The sequence below is a fragment of the Sturnus vulgaris genome, chromosome 22 (genome assembly GCF_052056855.1).
Source record: "Sturnus vulgaris isolate bStuVul1 chromosome 22, bStuVul1.hap1, whole genome shotgun sequence".
Taxonomy (NCBI): Eukaryota; Metazoa; Chordata; class Aves; order Passeriformes; family Sturnidae; genus Sturnus; species Sturnus vulgaris.
This window is the reverse complement of record NC_142264.1, coordinates 3607808-3633594: the sequence shown is the minus strand read 5'-3', so window position 1 is coordinate 3633594 and position 25787 is coordinate 3607808. Positions and strand designations below refer to the sequence as shown.

Genomic DNA, 25787 nt, shown 5'->3' with positions numbered 1-25787 from the left:
AACAAACCTCAAAACCCATGTCAAAGTAATTTATTTCTTTGTATTTATTTATTTTCTTTTTTTACTTTTTCCCTCCCCTATCTGCGATTCCCAAAGTTCTGTACAACAGATCACCAGGTGAGGGAAAGCCAACCCCGTTTGCTGAATTTCCAAGCTACAAGGGAAAGAAACAAGGAAAAAAAGGAGGAAAGGAAGGTTGGGAGGAGAAATCACGAAAAACAGGAAGAGAAGGGCTCAAGGCATGGAAACAAACCCCAGTGAGAACTGTACATGGGAGCATGGTCTGAGTGGCTGCATCCCCCTGGAGCAGAGGGATTGTGCTGGACCACAGGGACCAAGCCTGGAATATTAAACACGTATGAAACAAACCCCAGCCCTCCCCACCCCAAAGAGACACCCCCCCCCCCCCCGAAAATCCAAGATACTCATTTGCAAAGATTGACTTGTACTTCAAAAGGTTTCCTGTGGAATTAAAAGCCCTCGTGGTTTGAAGTAAAATACCCAGGTGGGCTGCAAACAGTGTCCATGAGCCCAGGGGGCTGCAGCCACGGCTGCTTCTTCCCAGGACATCTTTAAAAAAGGAAAATCTCCCTGGAGCACAGCACTGAGGCCATCAGAGTCTGTGTGCAGCCAGTCCATCCTCGCCAGCCATCCCCAGGTGATGCTTTTAACCTGAATAATGCCCAGTCCAGGAGAAACAGGGTGCTCTGTCACATGGAGTGTGGTTAGAGGGGAGGAATGGAGACAGCAGGGAGAAACCAGAGCAGGAGTCCCCTCAGTGCTGCAATTCCTCTCCTAAATCGCTGAGTAACCCCAAGGGCTCCTCTGCAGCACACCTGGTGCACAGGGACAGGCCTGGGGACCAGCTCTGTGCCTGCTGCTCTGCCAGGGCTGTCCCTGCTGGATCCAGCGTGGGACAGAGCTGGTGCCACAGCCAGGCTGCCTGGCTATGGGAAATGGCTCAATGGAAAATGCAAATTGGAGGTTTTGAGTGAATTTAAAAGCGTTTTGACACTATCCTGGATGGGGGGAAAAAAGTGCCTTTTCCTCTTTGATTTTTGTTTAAAAAAACCCCCTCCCAAACAAATAAATGTATGTAAAACTGTGCATGCAAGGGGTGGGCGCACACACGGTGAGCCCTGTGCCACGGAGCCCTCAGCCAGAAGTTGTGTATGGCATTATTTGGAGCAGGGATGCTGATTATCCACATTCCTCCATCCCAAAGTGTGCTGTGTGTTATTTCCATAGCTGAGCAATGCAGTGGTTTTGCACCCCCAGCTCCTTCAGGGGGTCCATGAGGCCACTCTGGGGGGCTCCAGGGACAGACCCAGCCACCATCCTGACCCTGAGGGGATTGTGCCTGGCTGTACCCGGGAATGAGCGCCTGGCAGGAGGAGTGGGATGGGCTGGGAAAGGTGCAGGGCTGCGCTCACTCACCCCCACACCCACAGACACTCCCGTGGCTGCAGCAGCGAGCAGCACAGCACAGGGAGCCACAAGGGTGGGCAGTGACAGCCTTGCTTTGCTGCAGGACATTTTGGGGTGTGTGTGAGCACGTGAGTGCATCCTGGGGCCCCCAGGTGATGCCAGCAGCTGCTGCTGACCTGCAGCACGAGCCATTTTCAGCCACCCGTGAGCCCCATCGTTCCCCCAGCATCCCCCCGGGCGAATGCTGAGGAAGGGCAACTCCTCTGTAGAAAAGGATGCTCAATATCAAAATCCTCTTTATAAAAGAATAAAAGCAAGCAATGCAGCACTGGGGAAACCTCCCGTTCCAGCTGCACCCCCCTGCTCCTCGCTTGGGGTTGCTCTGCTCCCCCTTTACACCGCCAGCCCGTAGGAATACACTCACTTTTTTTTGTTTCGTTTTTTTTTGTTTGTTTGGTTTTTTTCCCCTTTCCAAAACTCCACCAATTCCAACCAGTCCTTCCCGCTGTCCAAAACCTCAGGGGGAGATTCTGAGGGGTGGGTGGGCTAGGCTGCACCTCCCAGCTCCCAGCTCCCAGCTCCCAGCTCACACATCGGTGCTGATGCTGCGGCTGCGGGAGAACGCTTCCCGCATGGCCGAGAGCCTGTTGGGGTTGAGAGCCTGCAGGTTGGACACCGGCAGCGCCAGATCCTCCTGGCTCACCGTCTTGTAGCTCACCCTGTCACCCCCGTTGTGCAGATCCTCGGGGGGCTCCTGCAGGAAGAAGGTGGGGGGTTCCTGAAGGAAGGAAGTGGGGGGCTCTTGGAGGAAAGAAGTTGGGGGCTCTTGGAGGAAAGAAGTTGGGGGCTCTTGGAGGAAAGAGGTGGGGGGCTCTTGGAGGAAAGAAGTTGGGGGGTCTTGGAGGAAGGAGGTGGGGGGCTCTTGGAGGAAGGAGGTGGGGGGTTCATAGGGAGCACAGCTGGGGCAGCTGGGCCGGCTCTGGGCTGGTTTTTTGGCGAAGGGGGATGAGGAGTAGATGGAGGGGCCGTTGGTCAGCACTACGTTGCGGTTGCAGTGCAGCGGAGGGATGTGCGAGTGCACGGCGAAGTCGGGCTCCTCCTCGTCCTCCTCGGATTCATCCTTCTTGCAGCAGTAGTACTGAAACGGGAGGGGCTCAGCTGGCACCCCAAAAGCTCCCAGCCCATCAGCCCTCCCCTCCCCAGCCATCCCCCAGCCTTACCTGGAGCCTACAGTAGCAGAGGACGGCGATGATACAGAGTAGAATGACAGTCGCTAATATTCCACCTGTGATGACCACGGTCCCGGCTGTCATCCGCCCTCTTCTCCATTAACAGCCTGCAAAATTGAGTGCATGGCGTGAGGGAGCCCCAAAGTCTCTGCTTAACCCCTCTTTGAAATGGGCTGAACACCAGGAGGGTTCTGAAGGGCAGAATCAGGCCAGGTCCCTGCACTGGGCACCTGTGGAAAGTCACCAGGGAGTTCCCATCCTCCCAAAAATGGTGCAAGGATTAAAAAACTTCATGCAGTGGGTGAGGAATTGAGTGAGAAGCAGCTCTGGGGTCCCGTCTGCCTGTTGTGCCCTCAGGAGGGGGAGCCAAGGGACAAACACCAGGCACCGAGGGCACTCTCCCAGCTCCTACCTGGTGGCAGAAAGCGTCAGCGATGGGAGAAGGAGCCTTGCAATAAGGATTTCTGATCTGCCCTCATTTTTCTCTGAGCCTGTAATACATTTTCCCCAGGAAAACAATGTGGTATTTTAATTTGGAATAACGTGGAGCTGCTAAGTGAGCCTTTAAGGACTGCAGGGAGCGGGGTGCTGCCCTCCCTGAAAGTGGGATGTATCCAAGGCACCAGGATCCTCCACTTCACCATAGCCAAGCCACAGTTTAGGGGGGCTCTGGGGGCACCCCAGGATGATGCTTGAGAGTCCCAGGTGAGCTGTGGCTGGGAGAGAGGGCACTGGACATCACAGAGATGCTGTGGCTCAGCTTGGCCACCCTGCTTGTGTTTTGGGCTACCATCAGCACCCTTCTCTCAATGGAATGCCCCTTGGGAGCTGGCACAGCACTGGGAGCAGCAGAAGGTCCCTGTCCCTGTCCCTGTCCCTGTCCCTGTCCCTGCTGGGCTCACAGGGATGTTGTGCATCATGCACAGCACAAGCCCTGCATCACCAGCACAGGACTTGTTCTCAGCATCCCTGCCTTGAAGGAAGGTTCATGGGAGGCCTGGAATTCGTCTCCACCCCAGGATAAGACACAGCTTTTGCCCCGGGAAGGATGCTGGGGAGACACAGTACCTGCCTGCTCACACCTGCCAGCACCTACGAGGCAGTGGCACTAAAACTGGCACCAGTAAAGCTCCAGGAACGTTTTAGCTGGGGCTGGGAACAGGAGGAGCGACATAAATTAAGGGAGAAATCATACCCTGACCACCTACTCTACAAGAGCTTTAACAAAGCTGGCTCCCAGCTCGTGCTATCAGGTTAAACCAAAAACCAGCCACCCCAAGCCCCAAATTACTTCAGCACCCGAGGAAAAGCAACTGTATCTGTCAGGGATTTAACGTGCTTCCAAAGAAAACAAACCCCTGCCATATTTTCAGGCACTTAATGTCCTGCTAAAGTTGGGCGAGTGCTGAATGGGTAAAGCAGTGTCACGTTTTATGTTGCTGCTGAGCAGCTCGGGAGAAGGGAAGGGAATTTATCCCGACGGCTCCAGGGCTTCTCACACCGGCAGGAGCCGGGCCAAATCCTGCCCTCGTTCCTCGGGGAAAACACTCTGAGGAGGCTCAGGGGGAGCAACACAGCCACGGGAAGGGTTTGCAGGTGATGTATCAGTGATTTAGAAATTTTGGCTGCTGTTTGAAGAGGGATGGAGGTACCTGGCCGGCCCAGGTGCCAGCTGGAAATGCCCATCCCTGTGTCCTTTGCTGTTCCCGGTTGCCATCCCCACGCTGCCCCGGAGCCAAGGGCAGGGGGTGCAGGGTTGGGGCAGGAATTTGGGTGTGGGGTGGCCACCCAACCCTGCAGGCTGTCAGGGATCGATGCTGCACCCATCACAGAGCATCAGCATCTCCCTGCCGGCCCAGGATGGGAGGTGGCAGGCAGAGCTCTGCCAGGGAGGGCTCTCTGGCTTTTCCACACATTAATTAAAGCCCCAGGGCACAAGCCAGGGTTGCACGGAGCCAATTTCCATGGTTCCTGTCCAGCCGCGCCCAGCCAGACGTGGCATCGTAGCCACTGCTCCCCCCGGAGCTGGACCATTTGCATTTCTCCCTTTTCCCCTCCCCAAACATACTTCTCTGATTAAAGCTGCATACCTGGAAGCTTTAAACCCTCCAGCGTGCAAAGGGGGAGGGAAGCAGAGCATGCAGAGGCCCATAAGCTGAACAATTCCTGTCTAGACCTCCTTTTTACATTTGTTCCTAATTTCACGCTCCACAGGCTCCCAGATTCATATATTTAGCAATAAATATCCTGGTAAAAGGAAGTGCTTTGCAGCTCTGCTGTGGTCTTGCAGAAGGTATGTGGGAGCCCTGGTCTGAGGAACGCAGGCACGGGGGACTCAGTCCCAGGAGAGCTCAGCTCCTTCCTGCAGCTACCAAGGATGTCTGAGCCCATCCAAATTCATCCCCCAGCGCATCATCCATCCCTGCCTGACAGCTGGAAGGGGCTGCAGGGGGCTATAACCCCACACAGGTTGTTTGCCCCCTGCCCAGCAGCCCTTTGCTGTGGTCCCCAGTGCCATGGGGTGACAGGGGATGGTGGCCCTGGGGTTACTGGAGCTTGGTGCAAGACTTCTCCTTTCTCAGAGTGAAAAGGACAGGTTGTGCTGCTGCAAACCAAAACCATTGCACAATTCCCAGATGCAGGTGCTGCAGGAGCTGTTTGGTTTCAAACACAGCCCTGTGGCACCTGCCTGCTTTTGCACATCCCTGCCATGGCTGAGGACGTGGATTTTGAGGTTGAACTGTTCATTAAGGGCCGGGTCTGCCTCAGCCTCTGCTTTTGTCTTCCCTTGGGCACTGCCATGAGGAGCTTCCCTCCTTCAGGAATCTTCTCCTGAACAACAGAGAATGGGAGGAGAAGGGTTGGGATGAGAAATCATCCTCTTTCCACCTCCCCAGCATCTTGAACACAGCCCCTGGACCACCGTGGGTGCCCAGGGTGGGGAGAGGCTGCTCACAGCTGTGCCTGGCTCTGTGCAGCCGCTGCCTCTGGGGAGCCAGGCGTGGGAGGAAGGCTTCTGAACAGCTGGGGGGGCTGAGCTCAGCCTAGCACAAGGCTCCAGCAAATACCCGGCTCCCAAAAACTCAGCTCCAAGTCCAGAGGATGGAGGGCTCGTGTGGACTGGCCTGATCCTGCCTGCTGAAGTTGGGGGAAAAGGAGACCTGGGGATGGAAGAGGAGAAGGCTCCAAGGTTCCTCTAAGCACCCAGTTCAGCCAATTTCTAGAGTTCACAGGTGTTAAGGATAATCTTCCAGATAATTAAATAAATGAGGCTTTTCATCCCATCCCACCCCAACTCCCATCTGCAGGGCAACAAAGTCACTCCAAAGAATTTTGCACCAGCTGCAAGTGCTGCCATGGCAAGTGGTTAAAAGAAGGGAATGCTGGTCCTGCTGAAGCTGTGCCTGCACAAGAAGATCGTGTCTTACATGCAAAGAGCTGTATCCCAAATTTGTCCCTCTGTACAGCAGCCCTGGGAGCTGCTTCCTCTGCAGCCAGAGGCAGCACAGCCCTCTATCCAACATAAAATGTGGGAATTGCCCTTATTCACCTGTCCCCAGGAGCTGGAAATTCAGACAAAACAGCCAGACTGGGTACAAAATGCCAGCTGGCAGCACAGATATGAGTGCTGGCAGGATTGATCCTGGGAGCCCACCCCAATGAACACCCAGGGATAAACACAGGCACAAACAGCCCCTGCTCAAGGGACACTCAGCTCAAACCTCAGCATGAGACCCTGCCCCTCGTTCAGCCTGTGCAGGGGAGCAGGGCTCAGCTCTGCCCTGAGCTTCCAAACAGCCGAGACGGAGAAAGGAAAGGAGAAAAAAAAAGAAGAAAAAAAAAAGGAGAAACACCCACATCACCCTCTGCAGGGAGCAGGGGAGGCCAGTGCTGTGTCCTGAAGTGACACCATCCTGCCTGTCTTGGCTCTGCTCTGCACATCCCTGGCCCCACTCTGTGCTTGTTGTTCCTGCACTGAGTGCTGCTGTGTGTGGGTGTCCCCAAGGGGGGAATGACCCTGCATAGCCCCCAGGCTGCCCCTCATCCAGGCTGGTGGGGGCACCACCTCACTGGGACACCCCAAGGCAAAGAGCCAAGGGAGAGACCTCGGGGGGAGATGATGAGGTTGGGGAGATTGAGGTTCTGTGTGGAAACTGGGCGTGTTGAGTCTGACCCTGTGTGGTGCAGGGGCAGGAGTGTTGGATCCCAGAAATCTGGAGTTTTGGAGCTTTCTGTGCTCTCAGGCACAGACCCCCTGGAAAACACTGCTTTTGACCTGAGGCCTTGGAGTTGGCTTCTAAATATGAGTGGTGAAGTAAAAATCACGAGTGTGCAGTGAATTAGAAGTGTGTGCTTTCACAGCGTGATGGGGTTTAAATTTGAGGTTTTTATAGTATAGTAATAGATATAGGACAACATGGAGGTTTTTTAAGGCATTGTCTCTTTCTTTGTTCATCTTTCTTTTTCTTCTTCATGGATTTCAGGTAGTAGTTTCTGGCTGGTCAGTCAGTGTCACTCTAAGGGTCACAGGAATCTATTATTGGGTCAAAAGTATAAATAATGTCGGTGTTAATTCTCTATTGGACTGTTTAACCTTAAAAGACCTTGTAGCAGTTGCCTCTGGGGCCATTTTTCCTCACTTCTAGCAAGGAGCTGGAAGTGCTGTCATAGTGTCTGTACTTTCTGATAAGATATAATAAACATCCAAGCCTGAACACGAGAAAAACTGTTTCAGCTGTGTCTCTGTTCATCCTGGCTTTGAGAAGAGACGAGACTGATTGATAAACCACTAATTAGGTGGGGCAAAGCCCCTGCTCTGCTGCCTACACAGGAGCACTGCAGGTCTTGGGCAATGCAGCCACTTCCCAGCTCCTCCGTGTGCCAAGAATCCTGACATGCTGATCAGGCCCTGCCTCAGAAGGAAGAAAAAAGAGCTCAGCACAATTCCAGGGAATCAGGAGAGCAGGTGAGCAGAGCTGGATGCCCAAGGTGCCACTGCCCAAAGCCACTGGGCCTGGCTGCTTTCTGTCCTGGAGCTGGGTGCAGACAGCATCAGGACCTCGAATGAGAATAACAAAAAATCCCACTGTAATAAAGTCTCCAGGGCAGAGCAGACTGGATCCGAGCCTTTGATGCTGTAAAGTTCAGGATAAGCCTGGCTTACACTCCTCTGCTGCCACCCTAGAGCTCCATAAATGCCACAGCTCTGCCCACGAGTAAACACCAGAGAGCATCAGTGTAAAGGAAAGCCACTGCCACCAGCCTGGGAGGTGGGAAAGCAGCAAATAAACCAGGAGCCAACACCAGTTTGGTGGCAAATCCAGCCTTCCTCGTGCATTTCCCCCAGTTCCTGTAATCCTACCCAGTCAATGAATAAGAGTTGGGCTCAGGGAATGGCTGGGCAAGGAGCCAGCAGAAGACTTTGCATCGCTGGAGCCAGAGGACAGGGCAGCTGCCAGAAACACAGGCAGGAACGTGGCTTTCCATATGAAAAACACTTTAAGCAGAGGGCCTGCATCAGTCCTGTGTGCTCCCTGTCCCCTCCTGACACAGCATTCCTGGCCTGGGGACAGATGTTCTGTGCCACTCTGGGCTGGGGGTGGGCTGGGGAAGGGCACCTGGGGGCTGGGTTACTGCAGACCCCTGGCTTTGCTAAAGGCCACCTGGGCACTCCTCAGCATCTCATCGTTCCCTGCTTGCCCATCCCAGCACCACTGCTGTCCCCGTGGGAAATCCCATCTCCAGGCACTCTGTGCTCCAAGGGTTTGTGAATATTTTATGAGCAGAGGGCACTTCTCTCTCTGTTGTGCCCTTTTGGGAGAGTGCTACTCACAAATTCCCAGGCTCATCCACAGCAGATGGGTCCTCCTGGGTGCTGGAGATGGCTCAGAGACCCCAGCAGTCCCAAATTCCCTCCTGCATCCATCAGGACTGTGCTCATCCCATCTCTGCTCAGACACCGCCCTTGGCAGAGCAGCTCCTGCACTCAGGAGGGGTTTTCCCTACCCTGAAAGGTACCACCATTGATGATCCCTGGAATAAGGAGGAATTCTGTAAGCCTATGGCACACCAGAGAGGGCTCCACCAGCTGGGAGATGCCTGTAACACCGCCATGGGCTTTGAACAAAGAACAAAACATTCCACATCCACCTGTCCCCTTCTGGTGGCCTTAGAGCCTTTACCTGACTTAAAGCCAACTGCAGAGGTCACTGTCACTGGTACAGGGGTAACCCACAGCTCAGACTCCTGTGAGAGACCCCCACAAACCCCCCCAGCCCCCCTGCAGCTGGGAGAGCCCCTGATGCTTCAGCTCCCACTGATGAGCACAAACCACACATTGGAAAGGGAAATGATCCCCAGTGCGTGATCAATTATTTATCAGCCAGGACATTGCTGGAATAGTGCTCAGCTCTGCAGAACAGGATCCCAGCCAGCCCCAGGCTTGGGCAGGGCTCAGGGGACACCTGGGAATGGCTGAGGGCAGGACAACACCGTGCTCAGGAAAGATTTCAGTGCCCTGGCCCGGAGAGCCAAGGCTGGAGGAACAGCAGGATCACACAGATGAGCACTGGGCTGATTTAGGGATGTATCCCCCAAGTCTGCATCAATCAGAACTCACAATCAACTCCTCCAGAGAGCTGAGGGGACCAGGGACTGTTCCTCTCTCCTTTCTGCCCATTCTCAGCTCAGCCTTTTGCAGCCAGAAAAATCTCCCCCAGTGCTCCCAGAGCAGTGCTGAGATGGGAAATGGGTCACACTGAGCTGCTCCTTCTGTCTGCTCCTAATATAATTCAATATAACCACATATAAAAATGATATTACAGAGAATTAACCCCCTGAATCTTATAATGGAAAGTGTTTTGTTAAATATCACGTGTCAGTCCAACAACTCCTTGTTGTATACGTTTTTTCCAAACACCAAGGACAGGCTGTGCACACACCTCTGCAGGTGTCCCTGTCACAGAACCGTATTTTGGGTCAAAGGGACCTTTAAAGGTCATCAGGTGTGACCCCCACAATGTGCCAGAGCAGCCAGGCTGGATTCCTGTGTGACAGCAGCTCAGTGACAACAAAACCCAGCAGAGGAGGCTCAGGCTACTCCGGGGATCCATCCTACAGCAAGAGCCACTTCAAACTGTGGGGCTTCCTGAAGCTTAAAAAAAAAAAAAAAAAAAAAAGCAGAAGTTCATGGCAGTTTTTAAAGTGGAAATTTGCTCAGTCTGAGTTTCCAGCACACTTGAGAAGGTTTCCTTGGATGCAGGGTTTGCCCCTCCGGCAGCCAGGGAATGTGTGCTCTGCAGTAATGAGGCACTAATGGCATTTAGCACAAGCAAATCACGCCTCACAGAAATAATATTTGCACAGCTCATCAAAGCGGCGTGAAGGCTTCCTAAGCACAATGGCAGGCAGGGATTTCAATGACTGCAGACGCTCCATGGAGAGGGAGAGGCTGCGCTGCTGGGGAGGGATGGGGGAATCGCTGAATCACCTGGATGCTGCCCTTGGGAATGTCCCCTCCAGGGGCCATCCTGAAGGTGCTGCTGTCCTCATTCCAAAGCGGCTGGGCAAGGTGACTGTTGTGATAATTGATAAAAGATTGGTGTTAATCACAAAAGTACTGGGGTTTGTATAAACCAGAATGCTAAGGTCTGAAGTGAAGCATGGACACTAGATAAAGGAAAATATTATCATTAAATCATTCTGGTTTAAATCACCTTGTTATGAATATTATGTTTTCCAAATAAGTTATATCTACTACCAGCTTGGAAAATCGGACTTCCTGATAGTCCTTCCTGCCTTTGTGTGATCAATGCTGCCTTTCTCAAGGACCAGACTTCCAGGACTTCACTGGTGGTTATCTGTGACTATCCCCAGAGACTTTGTGAATTGGGATACGGATGTTTATTCGACCACCACTGCTTACCCGGCAAAATTACGACAGCAAAAAACCAAAAATTATTGATTACAAGGAGAACCCACAGCATAAGAAGAGGCTGCAAACCGAGGTTTGATGGAGCGTGGTGTGGGCAGTGACCCCTCACGTTCCCCAGCGCTGCTTGCTCTGTCTATATCAAATAAAGCCATCGAAATTTTGCTGAATATCGAGACTTTTGTCTCTCATTTATAACACTGTGGACATTCAGCGTCGGTGAAGAGCCCCTCTGTGAAAATGAATGGCCACGTGCTGAAAGCATCCGCAGGGGGGTTGGTGACATCGAGAGGAATGCTGGTGACATGGAGAGAGATGCTGGTGATAACGGCAGGGATGCTGGAGACATCCAGAGGGATGCCAGGGAGCTGCCCACCAGTGCACCCCTGCATCCCAACCCTACACTGGCATCAAAAACAAAAACAATAAAAAAATACCTAACATTTACTCTACTCACAAAAAGTATAAAAAGACCACCAAACTACTTTATAATAAATAAAATCAAAACTTACAAACAAAATTAAAAGCACAAAACTACCAATAATAAATAATAAATAATAAATAATAAATAATAAATCCAAACCCCTAATCCAACAAAAACTAATTTCAAAATCTGAAACAGACCCAAAAAACTGAAACATATATACTAAAAAAAATAAAATTAAAAAATAAAAAAATTCAAATACAATAAAAAATCTGCTACAGTGGGAGCTCACAACCAGCCAGGCTCTGTCTTCATTTCAGAACTGCTGTCAAACCACTCCAGAGGGTTTTACCCCCCCCAGTCCCACCTATCACTATCCAAATAATCTGTGCTTAAGCACCAGGAATTATTCCCATCCATCAGCTGGGAAGCAGGCCATAATCTCAAATACACATAAGCAGTCTAAACTCCTTCCAAAAAAAAATAAAAAAAAATAAAAAAAAAAATAAAAAGAGAAAAAAGATAAAAGAAAGATGTGCTGTCTTTCCACCCTGCATCATTTAATCACCTCTTGAGTTATGGCTTAGGCAGCTTAGGATATTAAGCATTAGAGAGAGCAGGTTTGGGAATCAGCAGATTGAGACAAGGTGCTGTAATTGCTGCTGAGTGGGGAAAAGGTCAGGGAGTGGAGAGCACCCAGGGTCTTCTCCCAGTTTTGCAGGCTGGAAATGTTCCTTGGCCAACCTGAAAAGCTCATTGAGAGCCAAATATCAACACCCCTGCCGAGGGCTTTCTCCTGCTGCATTCACCCAACAGGCAGGGCTTGTTCTCCACCATCTCAGAGCTCCCTGCAGCCCCTGGAGAGACACAGCCAGAGAGATCAAAAAGCCTTGATTGTCAGAAAACGCTGCTGAACCAATGCACCAAGAGTGGGAAAAAAGGAATTTGTTCTTCTGAAAGAGCGACTCTTTCCAGAATTGCTCCACTCACGTGGATTCTGAAAGCTGAACACCAGAAGCTGCTGCTCCAAGAGCTCTGTGGGACCTCGTGTCTGACACCAAAGGCTCACTCCAACATTCCTGCTGTCCCATCTCCCAGAAATGCCTCTGAAATGGGGTTTCATGGCTCAGACACGACTGCTGGGCCGTGAGGATGGGAAAACACTCACACAGAGCCACCAGCAGAGCTCCCAGCTGCTGACAGCCCTGGCTGGGAGCTGGAGCTGCCTCCTGCTCCTGGGGGCATCAGCACTGCAGCTGGGATGGGATCAGCATCCCCATCACAAGGATCCTGGGAACAAGGATTTACAGGGCAGGGACACTGCACAGAGGGACAGCAAGGACCTGGTAGCCTCTGATGGCCACACAGAGCAGCAGCTCTGCCTGTGACTCCTGCCAGTGGCTCTGGACATGCCACAGCCTCTGCCTGGAGAATCATCCTGATGGGAAATCATGGACTGAGCCACCCCTGCTGCCCTGCAGGCCTGTGCTGACAGAAGCCCCGAGTGCTTCAGAGCTCGTGTTTGCACCTTTTGGCTTCTGCTTCAGGCAGGCCCAAAGCCACAGAGAGCCCTGCCTGGCCACACTGTGCCTGCAGCCTGGCCCAGCTGCACCTCCAGCTGGGATACAGCCCTGGATCATCCCAGAACCGAGCCCTGGCTCATCCCAGAGCCCTGGATCATCCCAGAACCGAGCCCTGGATCATCCCAGAACCGAGCCCTGGCTCACCCCAGGATCTCTGGTTTATCCCAGGATCTCTGGTTTATCCCAGGATCTCTGGTCTATCCCAGGATCTCTGGTTTATCCCAGGATCTCTGGTTTATCCCAGGATCTCTGGTCTATCCCAGGATCTCTGGCTCATCCCAGGATCTCTGGTCTATCCCATGATCTCTGGTTTATCCCAAGATCTCTGGTTTATCCCAGGATCTCTGGTCTATCCCATGATCTCTGGTTTATCCCATGATCTCTGGTTTATCCCAAGATCTCTGGTTTATCCCAGGATCTCTGGTCTATCCCAGGATCTCTGGTCTATCCCATGATCTCTGGTTTATCCCAAGATCTCTGGTTTATCCCAGGATCTCTGGTCTATCCCAGGATCTCTGGTTTATCCCAAGATCTCTGGTCTATCCCAGGATCTCTGGTCTATCCCAGGATCTCTGGTTTATCCCAGGATCTCTGGTCTATCCCAGGATCTCTGGTTTATCCCAAGATCTCTGGTTTATCCCAAGATCTCTGGTTTATCCCAGGATCTCTGGTCTATCCCATGATCTCTGGTTTATCCCATGATCTCTGGTTTATCCCAAGATCTCTGGTTTATCCCAGGATCTCTGGTTTATCCCAAGATCTCTGGTTTATCCCAGGATCTCTGGTTCACCCCAGGATCTCTGGTTCACCCCAGGATCTCTGGTTTATCCCAGGATCTCTGGTCTATCCCAGGATCTCTGGTTTATCCCAGGATCTCTGGTCTATCCCAGGATCTCTGGTCTATCCCGGGATCTCTGGTCTATCCCGGGATCTCTGGTTTATCCCAGGATCTCTGGTCTATCCCAGGATCTCTGGTCTATCCCTGTCTCTCTGGCTCTCTGGCTCTGGCAGTGCCTGACAGGACAAGTGTTGCTACCCCAACACCCATTTCCCAGACAGAGAAGTTGCTCTCAGCTCTTTTGAAGCAGGATTATCTGAAATCCATCGACAATTCCATCCCACCTCCAGGTTCGGTGGCTCCCACCTGGCCAGGCACCGTGTGCTGGGGGCAGCCCCAGCTCCAGCCCCCCCTGCAGCAGCGTTTGGGAAGGACGAGCCCCACCCTGACCCCCTGAGCCCACAGATGTGCCAGGAAGTGAAGGAGACATCGATCCTGAGCTGCTGCTGAGCCATCGATCAGGCTGGGGAGGAGGAGCAATGAATTCACTGAACATCGCCAGTAAGCAGGAAATCCAACAGCTCTGCATTTCCAAGGGGTGTGAACACTCCCTGGGATGGGAAGAGCCTCAGCAGATTAAAGTCTTTGAAAGATGCACATCATGTTTCCCTTTGCTCAGGAGTCACGGATCCAGGGAGCTCTTAAAATAAAATAATGAAATGAGATGAAATAAAATGACATGAAATGAAATGAAATAAAATATAAAATATATAAAATAAAATAAAATAAAAACATAAAAAAATAAAATAAAACAAAATAAAATATAAAATATATAATATATAATATATAAAATATATAAAATATAAAATATAATAAAATAAAGTGACATGAAATAAAATACAGAAAATAAAATAAAAAACATAAAAAGTAAAATAAAATAAAAGATAAAAAATATAGACTAGAATAGAATAGAATAGAATAAAATAAAATAAAATGTAAAGTAAAATAAAATAAAATAACCCTGAGAGCTCTAGGGACACCCTAGATCCAGCCACCAACACATGGAGCAGCACCCCTCTGTCCTGCCCACCCCTGCCAGCTGTGGGTGGGTGTCTGGCAGTTGGTGACATCTCCATGAGCATCACCCTGCTCCCCTCAGCATCCCTGAGCTGCCCTGGGCTCTGGCTTTCCGTACAATCCACTTTTTCCTCCTCAGTCCCCCTCCTCTGGCCTGGGGACACAGCCCTGGCTCTGTGCTGGCAGCTCCTGCTGCTGCTGTGTGACACCAGGGGACTCCCTGGGTGCTGCAGGCAGCTCTGCCTGGGATCTCCAAAGAGAAATACGTTGCTGCTCTCAAAAAAAAAAAAAAAAAAAAAAAGAATAAACCACCAGAAAAAAAAAAAAAAAGGGTTGGGAGTTTCCATAGCTACAGCTTTCCATGGCTCTGGCTCAGGCTCTGGCTCAAGCCCTGTGATGAGGCACAAGCCGAGTGGGGTTTGAGTGTTTTTTCCCACTCCAGCCCAGCAAGGCAAGGTGGTGCATGAATAAAGAAGAGGAGAAGAGAAGGGGAGCTCAGGGATCTTGGAAATGACACAGAAATGTTAAGGACTGGCACATGTTCCCTGGGCCAGGGCATGAGCTGCCCTTGGGGTGGGGAGGGAAGGAGCCCCTCACTCCTCACACAGGGACAGGGGTGAATTTTCAGGCTGCTTGGCATGGGCAGAGGCCAAAAACTGCAGCATTTAAATTCCTTATGCCTGGTTCTGCCAGGGCTGGACCTCAGGGAGCTGCAGCAAGCAGGGAAGTGCAAAGATTTAGGAATGCTGCCAGGGCAGAGACACTGCCCACAGCTCCCTGCCCTTTGCTCCGTGTAATGTCACCCCCTCAGGGCTGGTGTCACCACTGTCACACCTGCATTTGCAAAGTGATCACAGAAATCACGGAAATCCGAATGGTTTGGGTTGGAGGGACTTCAAATTTCACCTCATCCCACCCCCTCCCATTAGGGGAACTCCTTTCACCATCCCAGGTTGCTCCAAGCCCTGTCCAACCTCCCCTTGGACACTTCCAGGGATCATGAACAAGAGGGAGATGGGCTTCCTCATTGTTTGCACCCTGGAGTTTCTCTACAGGCAGAAAAATCTCCTTATGTTATCCTCTTTAATAAGGATTTATCATTGCTGCATCAGGGAATTAATGCAAACCGTCTGAGAGGGTAATTTTCAGATTCTTGGCAACTCACCATGAACCAGTTCCAGCAAATTTTCCCTTTTTTCCTCACCTTAATTTTGTTACAGCTTTTCCTGAGAGATGAGAGAGGGAAAGACTTAACTCAGAGAAAAAAAAAACCAAACCAAAACAACAACAACAACAAAAAAAAAAATCACAACAACAAAATCATAAGTGAAAAAGCAGAAAAGATAAAGGAACTCACACAACTCAGCTGAAAAACCCTCATTAGGAGAATAAAGCAACAGAGAAAAACCTTCACACAAATTGCTCTGCTCAAGCCCATGTGGGCTGGGAACTGCCAGGATCAAATGTTTGAAATATTGAGTGTTCCCAGGGACAGCATCTTTCCAAAAACAGAACACGTGTGAGGATCTTCTTGCCTCTCGTCAGCACGGGGACGACACCAGCCCTGCCTTTGAAATGACTCCTTGATGCTGGAGAGGCCCTTGAGAGCCAGGCAGTGGCTCCTGATCCTCATCTGCCACCTCCCTGCCCTGCCCAGCCCAGCAGCCAGGGAAATGCTGCCACAGGCACCAAAATGTGGGAAACTGAGGCAGGCGAGGTGAGAAGGATGGGTGTGATCAGCTCAGGGCTGCTGCTTCCTGAGCAGGCTGCAGCTCCTCCCTTCCTTGTGTCAGGAAAATTAATCCACAAACACCAGAGGTTTATGTACAAAAAGGAGACAGAAGAGTCCTTTTACTTTATTCAAATAAAGGGAGAGGCCATGGGGCATTCCCCTGGGGGCTCTCAAATTTTTGGAGGACTCAGCCTCCCTTTTTATCCCAAGTTCCCTCTCTCTTTCCTCACTGGCTGAGGTACTTCAGAGGTACAGACTTCCCAGAACACCTGATACCTAAGATTCCCCTCTGATGTACAACCCTCCCTTTTAATTTTTAATTCTTATGGAATTCATCGTTTTTCCCCATTGCTTCTTTCATCTTTCAATATCCAATTTCATTTATCAGCAAACCCTACAGTTTGTTTGTAAAGGCAAATGTCCATCCTGGAAAGCAGGAGGAGGCTCCCACTGCACCCCCCAAATCCCAGCTGGATTTCAGCTTTCTCCCCTTGCACCCTGAGTTCATTTAGCCTGAGCACAGTTGTTGGAACTCCTTGGGAAGCAGGAATGTCCTGCTGTAAAATAACAGAGTTCATGTGCTGGACTGGGAGCCCAGAACCAAATTAGCAAAACTGCTGATTTTCTGAGCTGAACTGGGATGGACTGGGAGCCCAGAACCAAATTAGCAAAACCTTCACTGAACCGATGCTGATTTTCTGAGCTCTCCAGGCACCACCTCCCCCGTGGAGCCCTTCATTACCATCCTGCCTCAATGTAAACCACACACTGAGCTGAAGTTTAAGTCTTACAAAACCCAGAGCTGTAAAAATGTGAGTATCTTCCCTGCCCAGTGCCTGGGAGTGCCCCTTGGCACAGAAGAGCCCCTCAAAATGTGTGATGGGGCTGTTCCTGCAGGAGATGTCCCTTGGGAAAGTTCACCAGACCAGAAATCTCCTCTGGGAATCAGGAAAACATTCACTGCTGTCCCAAAACACAGGCCTGCTTAAAAAACACCTTCCAACCTGGGTGCCACTGCTCCTGGGCCTGACAGAGGAGAGAATGGAGCATGTGGGAGCTCGGGAATTTCTGCTGGGAGCCCAGGATGCTTCAGTGCTGCTTTTGGTCGATTTAATTTGGATTATCATGCAATTGGGTTACAAGGTGATGTTAACAGCCCAATCAAACAAAGCCCTTTTCATTTCAGGTCCTGGCAAACCTGTATTAATTTTTGGGACTCTTCTCTTTTCGAGCAAAACTCCAGCAGCAGCATGTGCCAGTTTTATGCATCCCTGGGGCTGAGCAACTCTAATCCTCTGCAGTCAACAGTTCTGCCACAGCCCAGCAATCTTCACACTTTATATTTACTACCAATCAATCAGACAGTGTTTTAAAGACTAACCCTTTGCCTGCCAATTTGAACATTCAGCAATATGTAGTATTTATAGCAGTACCTAGAAACCAGGTCACATCAGTGCTTGTTTTCTCAGAAATTGGTAGCACTGTTTCGTGTTTTCTGTAACCTGCATTGTTTTCTTCGAAAATACAACATAAACAAAGATGTGGTGCCAGAAACACAAGGGAAAATCGGTGCAACTAAGAAAACTCCACTTTCTGTGGGCTGAATCTGCTCCCACGAGCTTCTGTGAGAATCAGGAATAACTCTCGAGAAAACAGCAAAGCTGACGTGTTGCAAATCAGAAAAAAAATCATCTGGAGCTGTCTAATATTCACTGTGCTTGTCTTTATCTCAGGGGGCTGGGACTGCCCATGGGATGCCACATCCAGTGCTGGTCACAGGAGATCACAGAATCCCAGACTGGAATGGGTTAGGAGGGACCTTAAAGCCCCTCTTATCCTGCCAGGAACAGGGACACCTTCCACCATCCCAGGCTGCTCCAAGCCCTGCCCAACCTGGCCTTGGGCACTTCCAGAGATCCTTGGGCACTTCCAGAGATTCTCTGGGCAACCTGGTGCCCACCAGGTCTTCCCTGCAAAGAGGAGAGACCAGAGAGCTCCTGCTCGAGCTCAGTGATGCCAGTGCTGGAATCACAGACTGGTTTGGGTGGGAAGGGACCTTTAAAGGTCACCAAGTCCAACCCCCCAGCCAGAGCACATTCCCTGCTCTGAGTGGATCTTAACTCTGGCACAGTCACTCAGAAAATGGCTTTGGTGGCAGCTGGATTGGAGACATCACCTGGAAGGCTTTGAGAAATACCTTTCAAGCATTTTACTGCATTTTGGATGTGGAAGTGGGGCTGGCTCTGCTCTCCTGGCAGAGCTGCAGCCCTGGGCAGTGACAGCTTCGTGCCTGTCTCTGTTAGCACAAGGAGAAAGTCACACAAATAGCCCATGGGACAGCCATAATTTGAATTATTACCCCAGTTGCTCCTTTGTGTAACATAACAATAAACCCACTAAATTTTCCTAACAGCAAACGCAAATCAGCGCTCGTTATCCTTCCACTCCCACTCTCTCAGCAGAGCTATTTTCCCCCAGATCCCATTGCTAATCTTTCCAGGGCTTAGCTTCCCAGCAGGAAACACCAATCAGACCGAGACACCTCCTTCCCCTTCCACAGGAGAGCCTGCATCCCTGCAAATCCCTGCTTGCACTCGCTGAGAAGATGGGGAGAGATCCCCAACAGGGGTCTCAGCCACCCTCCCACATCTGGAACACCTCCACGCTGTAATTCCTCCCCAGGAAACAGCTTGGATTGTCACAAAATGCCTCCTGTTTTCCTCTGTAACTCCGTTTTCCTCTGTCCGTTGTGTTAAGGGAAGGTGGCACGGTGCACGCTGTTATTAAAAGCGGGATGCAGGAGGAGCATCCCTGCCTGCAGGGATGATGCAGGAGCTCCCCATCACACGCTGTCGCCCCGCCGGGAAGGCAGGCAGCAGGTAAAGGAGAGAGTTCATGGCTTGCCAGGGCTCAGGCAGGGAGATCCATGATGGATCTCAACCCAAACGAACGCAGAGAGCGCAGGGAATCCAAACGCAAATCGCACGGCAAAGCCCGAGCAACACCCTCTGCCTAAATCGGGAAGAAACGCGGGTTCCCAAACAGGAGCTCAGTGCCGGGATCGCACTGTCCCTGCCGGTCACCTCGGAAAATACCACAGCATTTCCCAGGCACAAACACCCAAACACCCCAGAGAAGCGAAGGTGGAATATTTGGAATTGAAATGAGCAAAGCTATCTGTAGGTAAGTGATTTTTCTCGCAGGAAGCCGTGCCTGTGAGTGATGCTACAGCAGAGCTGTGATTTTTGAAGCCGCTCCGGGGACTCGTCTGGCGCTTCCCTGTGAAATCCCCCTCGCTCCCGGGCACGCTCCCGCAGCATCACAGCGAATTCCAGCCTCAACAGAGCCTCTGGATCATCTTTTACAACAAACTCCGCGTCTCTCTGCTGTGATCAGTGCCAGTCTGTGAAGCTTTGAACCCCCCAGGCATTTCGATCCCGTTCAGCTGAAGTGACCCGAGCCGGGGAGAGGTTGGGGAGATGAGGAATCCATCACAAGGTTGAGGTGATCCCCAGGGGATTTCAAAGCAGCCCCATCACCCAGAAATCTGGAGGTTCCCCTCGCCCTGGCATTTATACTGATGGATTTCCCCCTTTAATCTCAAATACTCAGTGAGCAAAGAGAGGAGCTGGCTTTTCCTGGTGCCAGCTCTGTGGGGACAAGGCAGAGCTACAAGAGGCCACTCGTGTCCATCGTGGTCCAGCCCTTTCAGGAACAAGGGACAGCTCTGCACAGGAAAAAAATGCAACCACACAGGACTTTTCCTCCCGGTTTGCTAAGATGGGAAGGAAGGGGAGGAAATGCCAGCTGTGTGGCCTGCTCACCACTTGCAACTCCCCCAATGTAATGAGCTTATGAGCTTCTGCAGCTCAGAGCCTGCGATGAACTCATACCTAGAGCAAAGCCAGACCTAAAGCTGGTGGTGCCCAGGGCTCCATCCCCTGCTGAGCAAGATCATCTCCTTTATCCCCTCCCCAGGAGAGGCCAAGCAGCTCAGCCTTGAAAGAGCCTAAGCTGGACTTCAATTCAAAGGGAAAAAATGCTTTTTCACCAAAGCCTGTTTTCCAGGCAGATTCCCATGGTTATCTCACCACCTAAGGATTCTGTGATTGTTGTTTCAGAAAGGGAGGAAGAAAAGGACGGGGTTGTGGAGCGGGAGGGCAGGGCTGGAACACCAGTGGGTGAACAGAAGGGAAAAGGGAGGGATGGGCAGCAGGTTGGGTGTGTGGGATCTGAGCAACTCCAAAGGGCTCCCAGCAGCTGTGGCCCAGCACTGAGACCCTGCAGCACTGACACAGCCTCACAGCAGCACCAGGTGAGGCAGAGGAGAGCTGGAGCCAGTGGAACAGGATGGTCCTGCCTCAGGCAGAGCCCTCTGCTTGGCTCCAGGGCTCCTCTGGGCAGAATTCACTCACCCCCACTGCCCCTCAGAGAAAAACACTGGTGAAACAGGAAGATATGCGAGCTCATGACATGATTTCCTCTCTGAGGGGCAGGAAATCATCAGTGAGCATTAATCCTGCCTGCCCTGGGGTTGAGGAGAGCAGCCAGCAGTGGCTCCTGCCAGGAGCAAGTGCAGATGTGCGAGTGACAGCAGAGCCACAGCTCATCCCTTCCTCCACCTGAGCAGCATCCCTGGCACCTGGGCCAGGCCAGGGGAGGACAGCTGGCCCTTGGCTCCTGCCAGGAATTCACTTTTCCTTTCTTTGACAGAGAGCTATTCATTGCTCAGGGATGTGCTGAACAGAGGCGTGGGCTCCGAGTGGCTCCTGCTGTGGCCTCGCTGGGCTCTCGGGGCTCAGCCCCCGCCAGCCCCTCTCCCTGCAGAGCCTCCCACCCTCGGCTCAGGTGCTCCGAGGCGGCTGCTTTATCCATGCTAATGACATTTATTTTCTCCTCAGTGCCTCGGGGAGGGCTCTTTCTCTCGCTCTCCCTGCTGATGTGAATCCTGCTGCCCTGTTATGCTGATCTGAGACTTTTTTTAAGTGTTGAAGTGCTGGTGAGCTGCCCTGCATCCCCTATCTGTGCCCCCCAGCTTGCTCTTCCTTCAGCCATTTCCCAGGTTTGATCCCACCACACTGAAATAACGAGCAAACCCCATCACATTTCCAGGTTGGATCGAGTGTCTCCCCTGGCTAGGACAGGCTGAGCCTTAGTTTTGGAGTTTTGGTAAGTTCCCTCTAAAACACCCTTCAGAAAAGACAATTACCACAGTGCCATTAAAGCTTTCACCAGATAAGTCGCTGGGAGCCTTTTGAAATAACCTTTAAACAATAGATCCTGTCTTGTTTACTGAACGTTTCTGAACTCAGCAGTAATGCATCCAGATGTCACCCCTGCCTACCGTAGGCCTAACTATTTCTGGAAACACACCAAAGGCAAATTGCTTGGATAATGTCAGATATTGTTGCAAAAAGAATATGACAAGTTTCCATCTCCTTGATAAAAGCTGTGGAGCAGAGAATTATTTCCCAGGGCAGCAGAGCCCCGTGTACCTTCGACTCAGCCCCGTGTAGGAGCTGCATCCCTCCCTCCTCCAGCTCATGCACAGGTGGACAATGGCACGTGTTTTCCAGCTTCCAGCTCAGGAAAATATCTGTGCTGCTGTCCAGAGCAGCTCAGCACACTCACAACATCCACCATGGGGATTCTGTGGCTGCAGGTGGGTTTTATCCTGCAGGAGGGAGATGGGGGAGAAGTGCTGGGGATGGTGATGCTGCCCTGGTGATGCCTCAGCTCGTCTTGTGGCATTATTGGGAGTGGAGTTAAATGTCAGCTCTGAGCCGTCACGGGGGATTGTTCAATGAGCAGAGAAAACTCTGCTGAAGTGAGAGGGTGACAGAACTCACCAGCCCCTGGCTCATGTCCTGTCTCCACCTCCTGTCCTGCCAAGGGGAGCTCACGCTGAGGGAGGTGTTAGACCCAACATTGTCCCTGCTGATGCTCAGCTCCCGAGAGAAATCTGTACTCTCGGGCACATAGGATGGGATAAAATCACCATTGCTGCTCTTCTGGCCTAAATCAAGTCCTGTCTTTCCTCAGTGATGCCTCTGACACCTTGAGAACCACATCTCCATGGAGTCTGGTCCTCCTGCTGCTGCCCTGAGCTGCTATTAATGGGTCAAGGCTGTTATTAACCTTTCCGGGGACAAAGAGGTCCAGGGATATTTCAAAGTATTATTCTGACCTTTAATTTTGTTCCTCAGCCTTTCCAGCTGCCCTCTGCCCAGGGCTGCTCTAGCAGGTTCCTGAGGTCCCAGTCCTGTCTGGGTTGGTCCTGGCTGTGAGCTGAGGGTGGCTGAAAGGTCTGGAGAGGGTCAGAGTCCATCACCCAGCTGTCTGTCCATCACCCCTCTGCCCATCTGCACTGCTGGGATAAAGGCTGTTTGCTCAGGCAAAGGGGGAACCAATCCTACCGTAAGGAGAGAAGGAGATAACACACAACGACCTGGGAGAAAACACAGTTTAGACAGGGAATGAGCTGCAACTCCAACCCCAACAGCTGCCACCTCTGCTCCATCCCTTCCCTGCACCTCTTCAATGTCACAAGTTGCATCCCCAGCTCTGGCTGCAGGAGCCCTGCCAGCATGCAGCACCTCTTTCCTGGCCATGTCCTTATCCATATCCATGACAACACGACACACAGGTACCCAAACACGCTGAGTGACAAGGGACACAGCCACCTCTGCTTCTTCCACCAGCACTGCGCAGCCAGAGTGGAAAATCTGAGTCAGGCAAATCCCTTAGAGCTTGGCCAGCTGCAAAACCCCTCCTTGCCCCACGTGCTGGGCACTGAGGACACATCCTGATGTCCCAAAGGTCGGTGGCACAGACGGTGCCAGGCTGTGAGGATGCAGAGAAGCTCTGTGGGCTGAATGCCTGAGGGAATTGAGCACCTTCATCTCTTTGAATCTGGCACCCAGCAAAACTTTTGAAGATCCTAAAGGGGTGCTGAGGAATGGCTGTAGGGTCAGGGGTGTTCTTCAGCTTCAGAGTGGGAAGCTGAAAGAAGAATTTAGAAAGGCTTGGGTCAATAAACTGTGGGCAGAGAGTCTGTCCCTTACCCACTGCTGAACACGTTCTCCTCAGAGAGCAAAGCCCCCGTGTCAAACCTCCAGGCTTGACTCTCGTGTCACCTCCACGAGGTTTTAGGGACTGCCACAGACTCAACAGACTCACAAAAGGGTCAGGAGATGTGACAGCCAGACCCGTCTACCAGGCTGTGCTGGAAAACAGCAATGAACACAGCAAGGACACAACCAGGAGCCACAGCACTGGTGATGTTCTGCAACTCCTGTGCTCAGGTAGGCACAGGTATTTCAGAGCTGCCAATAAACTAGAAAGGAACAAAGGCTGTTTCCTTCCTTCCCCTCAAATCCCCACATCCTTTCTGAACAAGAACCAATGTACTGCAGGGTGATAAATCAACATCAGCAGCTTTGCAGGGGATTTTGTTGAAGTTCTTTATCTCTCCTGAGCACCATCACCATTCCTTAAGAGGTCCTGTCATCGTTCTGCACAGAAATCCTGACATGCAGAGGAAGGAGGTTACACTTCTAATTACAGCTGCATGGTCTTTAAGGTGTTTAAAATCTCTTTTCACCAACTGACAGCCCCTAATGCACCTTTCTGCTCGTTTCAGGCGAGAAGAAAATCAACCACCGAGACTGCAGAGAACCTCCAGTTATTCACAAGCCACTGCAATGGGGCAGGAGCCTCAGTACAGGTGTGGGATAGTTCAGGCACTCACTTCATGCACAATTCGTGTCAACTGCTTTCCCTCACAGCGCTAAAATTTAGATGCTTCCTCAGCGGAGACAAGATGTGATGACTAAAAATCCCATCCTACTGGGTACTTTTGCTCAAATGAAGTCACCATCTGCACTCTAAAAATTGGGATAACCCGCCAGGTTCCCTAAAATGACAGCTATACCTCATGACCGACTGAAGTGCAGAGTTTTCCCGTTTAGGTTTTGTGCTGATTTCGCTGCTCGTTTCAGGCTGGAAGACAATCTGTTGAACCTCAAAGTGCCATCTTCTCTTACCTTGAATTTATTCTGCCAGAAAGCTGTCTACCTTAATGAGTATGAGCACACCCCCACTACCTCCCAAGTTTGGTGATCTGTTATGTCAAATATAAATAATCCTGTCTGAGAGCGGTCGATATGGGGAAATGAAAAGCCATCTTCCCTTGGGGGATTTCTCTCTCCCTCCCACAGCCCCCCTGAGCCCTCAGGCTACCTTTAATGTGCTGAACAACATCCGTGTGGCTCTGAGAGCACAGACCTTGATGGCTGCTGGATTCAGAGTGACAAAAACAACCCACAGGTGACTGTGCCATCGCCTTCCTCCCTTACATTCTGCCCTGGATCCCTCTCCATCACCACTGCTCTGCTGAGCATGAGTTAATGGGATGGTTTGCTACCTAACCCGGGACTGGGGTGTCCTACAAACTAATTGGGATGGAGAGGGGGATTCTGATGGCCTTTGGGGCCAGCACATAAGGTGGAAACAAAGTGAATCACATGGCTCCAGGTGAGATGTCCAGAACACGAAGAGAGGCCGGTTCCAGTCCCACACTGAGCGTGCAAAGGGGACCGAGGTGTCCCTGGGGCAGAGAAGGACACGACCTGCACACCCAGGAAAGGCATGGGATGGGGGCAGCTTTCCCAAAAGGTGCTTTCACGCCATCCTTCATAGGATTTGGAGCTATAGGATGAGGGAAAACCGAGCCTGGAGCACGCCGGTATTTCCCATGCAGGTCTGAGCTGGCCGGTCCCTCCGGGCAGGCTGTGGGGGAGAGGATGCCGTGCACTTCTCCATGTCCTCCTCATCCTGTCTCCCCCTCCAAATCCCTTCCCAGCCCCACTCCCTGCAGCCAGGGCTGTCCTGTGCCTGCCGCCCTCCTCGCAGGCATCCCCCGGGATGCGGGGCTCGCTGCCGGTTCCCCCGGAGCAGCGATCCCCGGCAGTTTCGGATGCACCGGGAAGCGGGCGGCGGGGGCGGGAGCGAAGCAAACAGGGAAAAAACACCGCGAGAGACCCCAGCGCTGGGAGAGACGGGGAGAAGGGACCCGGCAGAGCTGGGGGAGGGGGGGTCCCACGGAACCCCCGCACCGGTGCCTTCTCCCGCTCCTCTTACCTTCACACGGGGGAATGGGGCCGGCTCGCTCAGGTGAGGACCGCGTCTCCCGAAGTCTCCCGCTCGGAGAGCATCAATACCAAAATAAACGGCTTTAAAAAAAAAAAAAAAAATCTTAAAAATGAAACAACGATTAAAAAAAATAATAAATTAAAAATTAAAAATAAGCGGCAGCAAGCAGGCTGAGGAGGCGGGCGGCAGCGGAGCAGGCAGCCGGCAGCAGCCACCCCTGTCGGCACATGGCCGGGCCGGCGGCTCTGCGGGGGCCGCTCCCGCCTCCCCGCCCCGCTCCCAGCGCTGCCGGGGCCGCCAATGACGGGCCGGGAGCGGGGCCGAACCCAGCGGCGGCCCCCGAGCCCCGCACGGCCCCCGAGCCCCGCACGGCCCCGCACGGGCAGCGCCCCGCAGCCCGGGATGCGGCGCTGCCGGAGGGATGCGGGGCTGCTCCCCCCACCCCGCTCCCAG

At 52.0% G+C, this 25787-nt stretch overlaps 1 protein-coding gene across 1 annotated transcript; it reads right to left on the bottom strand.

Annotated features, from left to right (window-relative positions):
* Positions 1-15: 15 nt before the first annotated feature.
* Positions 16-25578, bottom strand: FAM163B (family with sequence similarity 163 member B). Its single transcript, XM_088177527.1, has 3 exons — positions 25323-25578; positions 2649-2764; positions 16-2566 (listed from the first exon to the last, which is right to left on the bottom strand). The coding sequence occupies exons 2-3, from the start codon at positions 2739-2741 to the stop codon at positions 2015-2017; spliced, it is 645 nt and encodes a 214-aa protein (XP_088033653.1). The 5' UTR covers positions 2742-2764; positions 25323-25578; the 3' UTR covers positions 16-2014.
* Between the last annotated feature and the right edge of the window lie 209 nt (positions 25579-25787).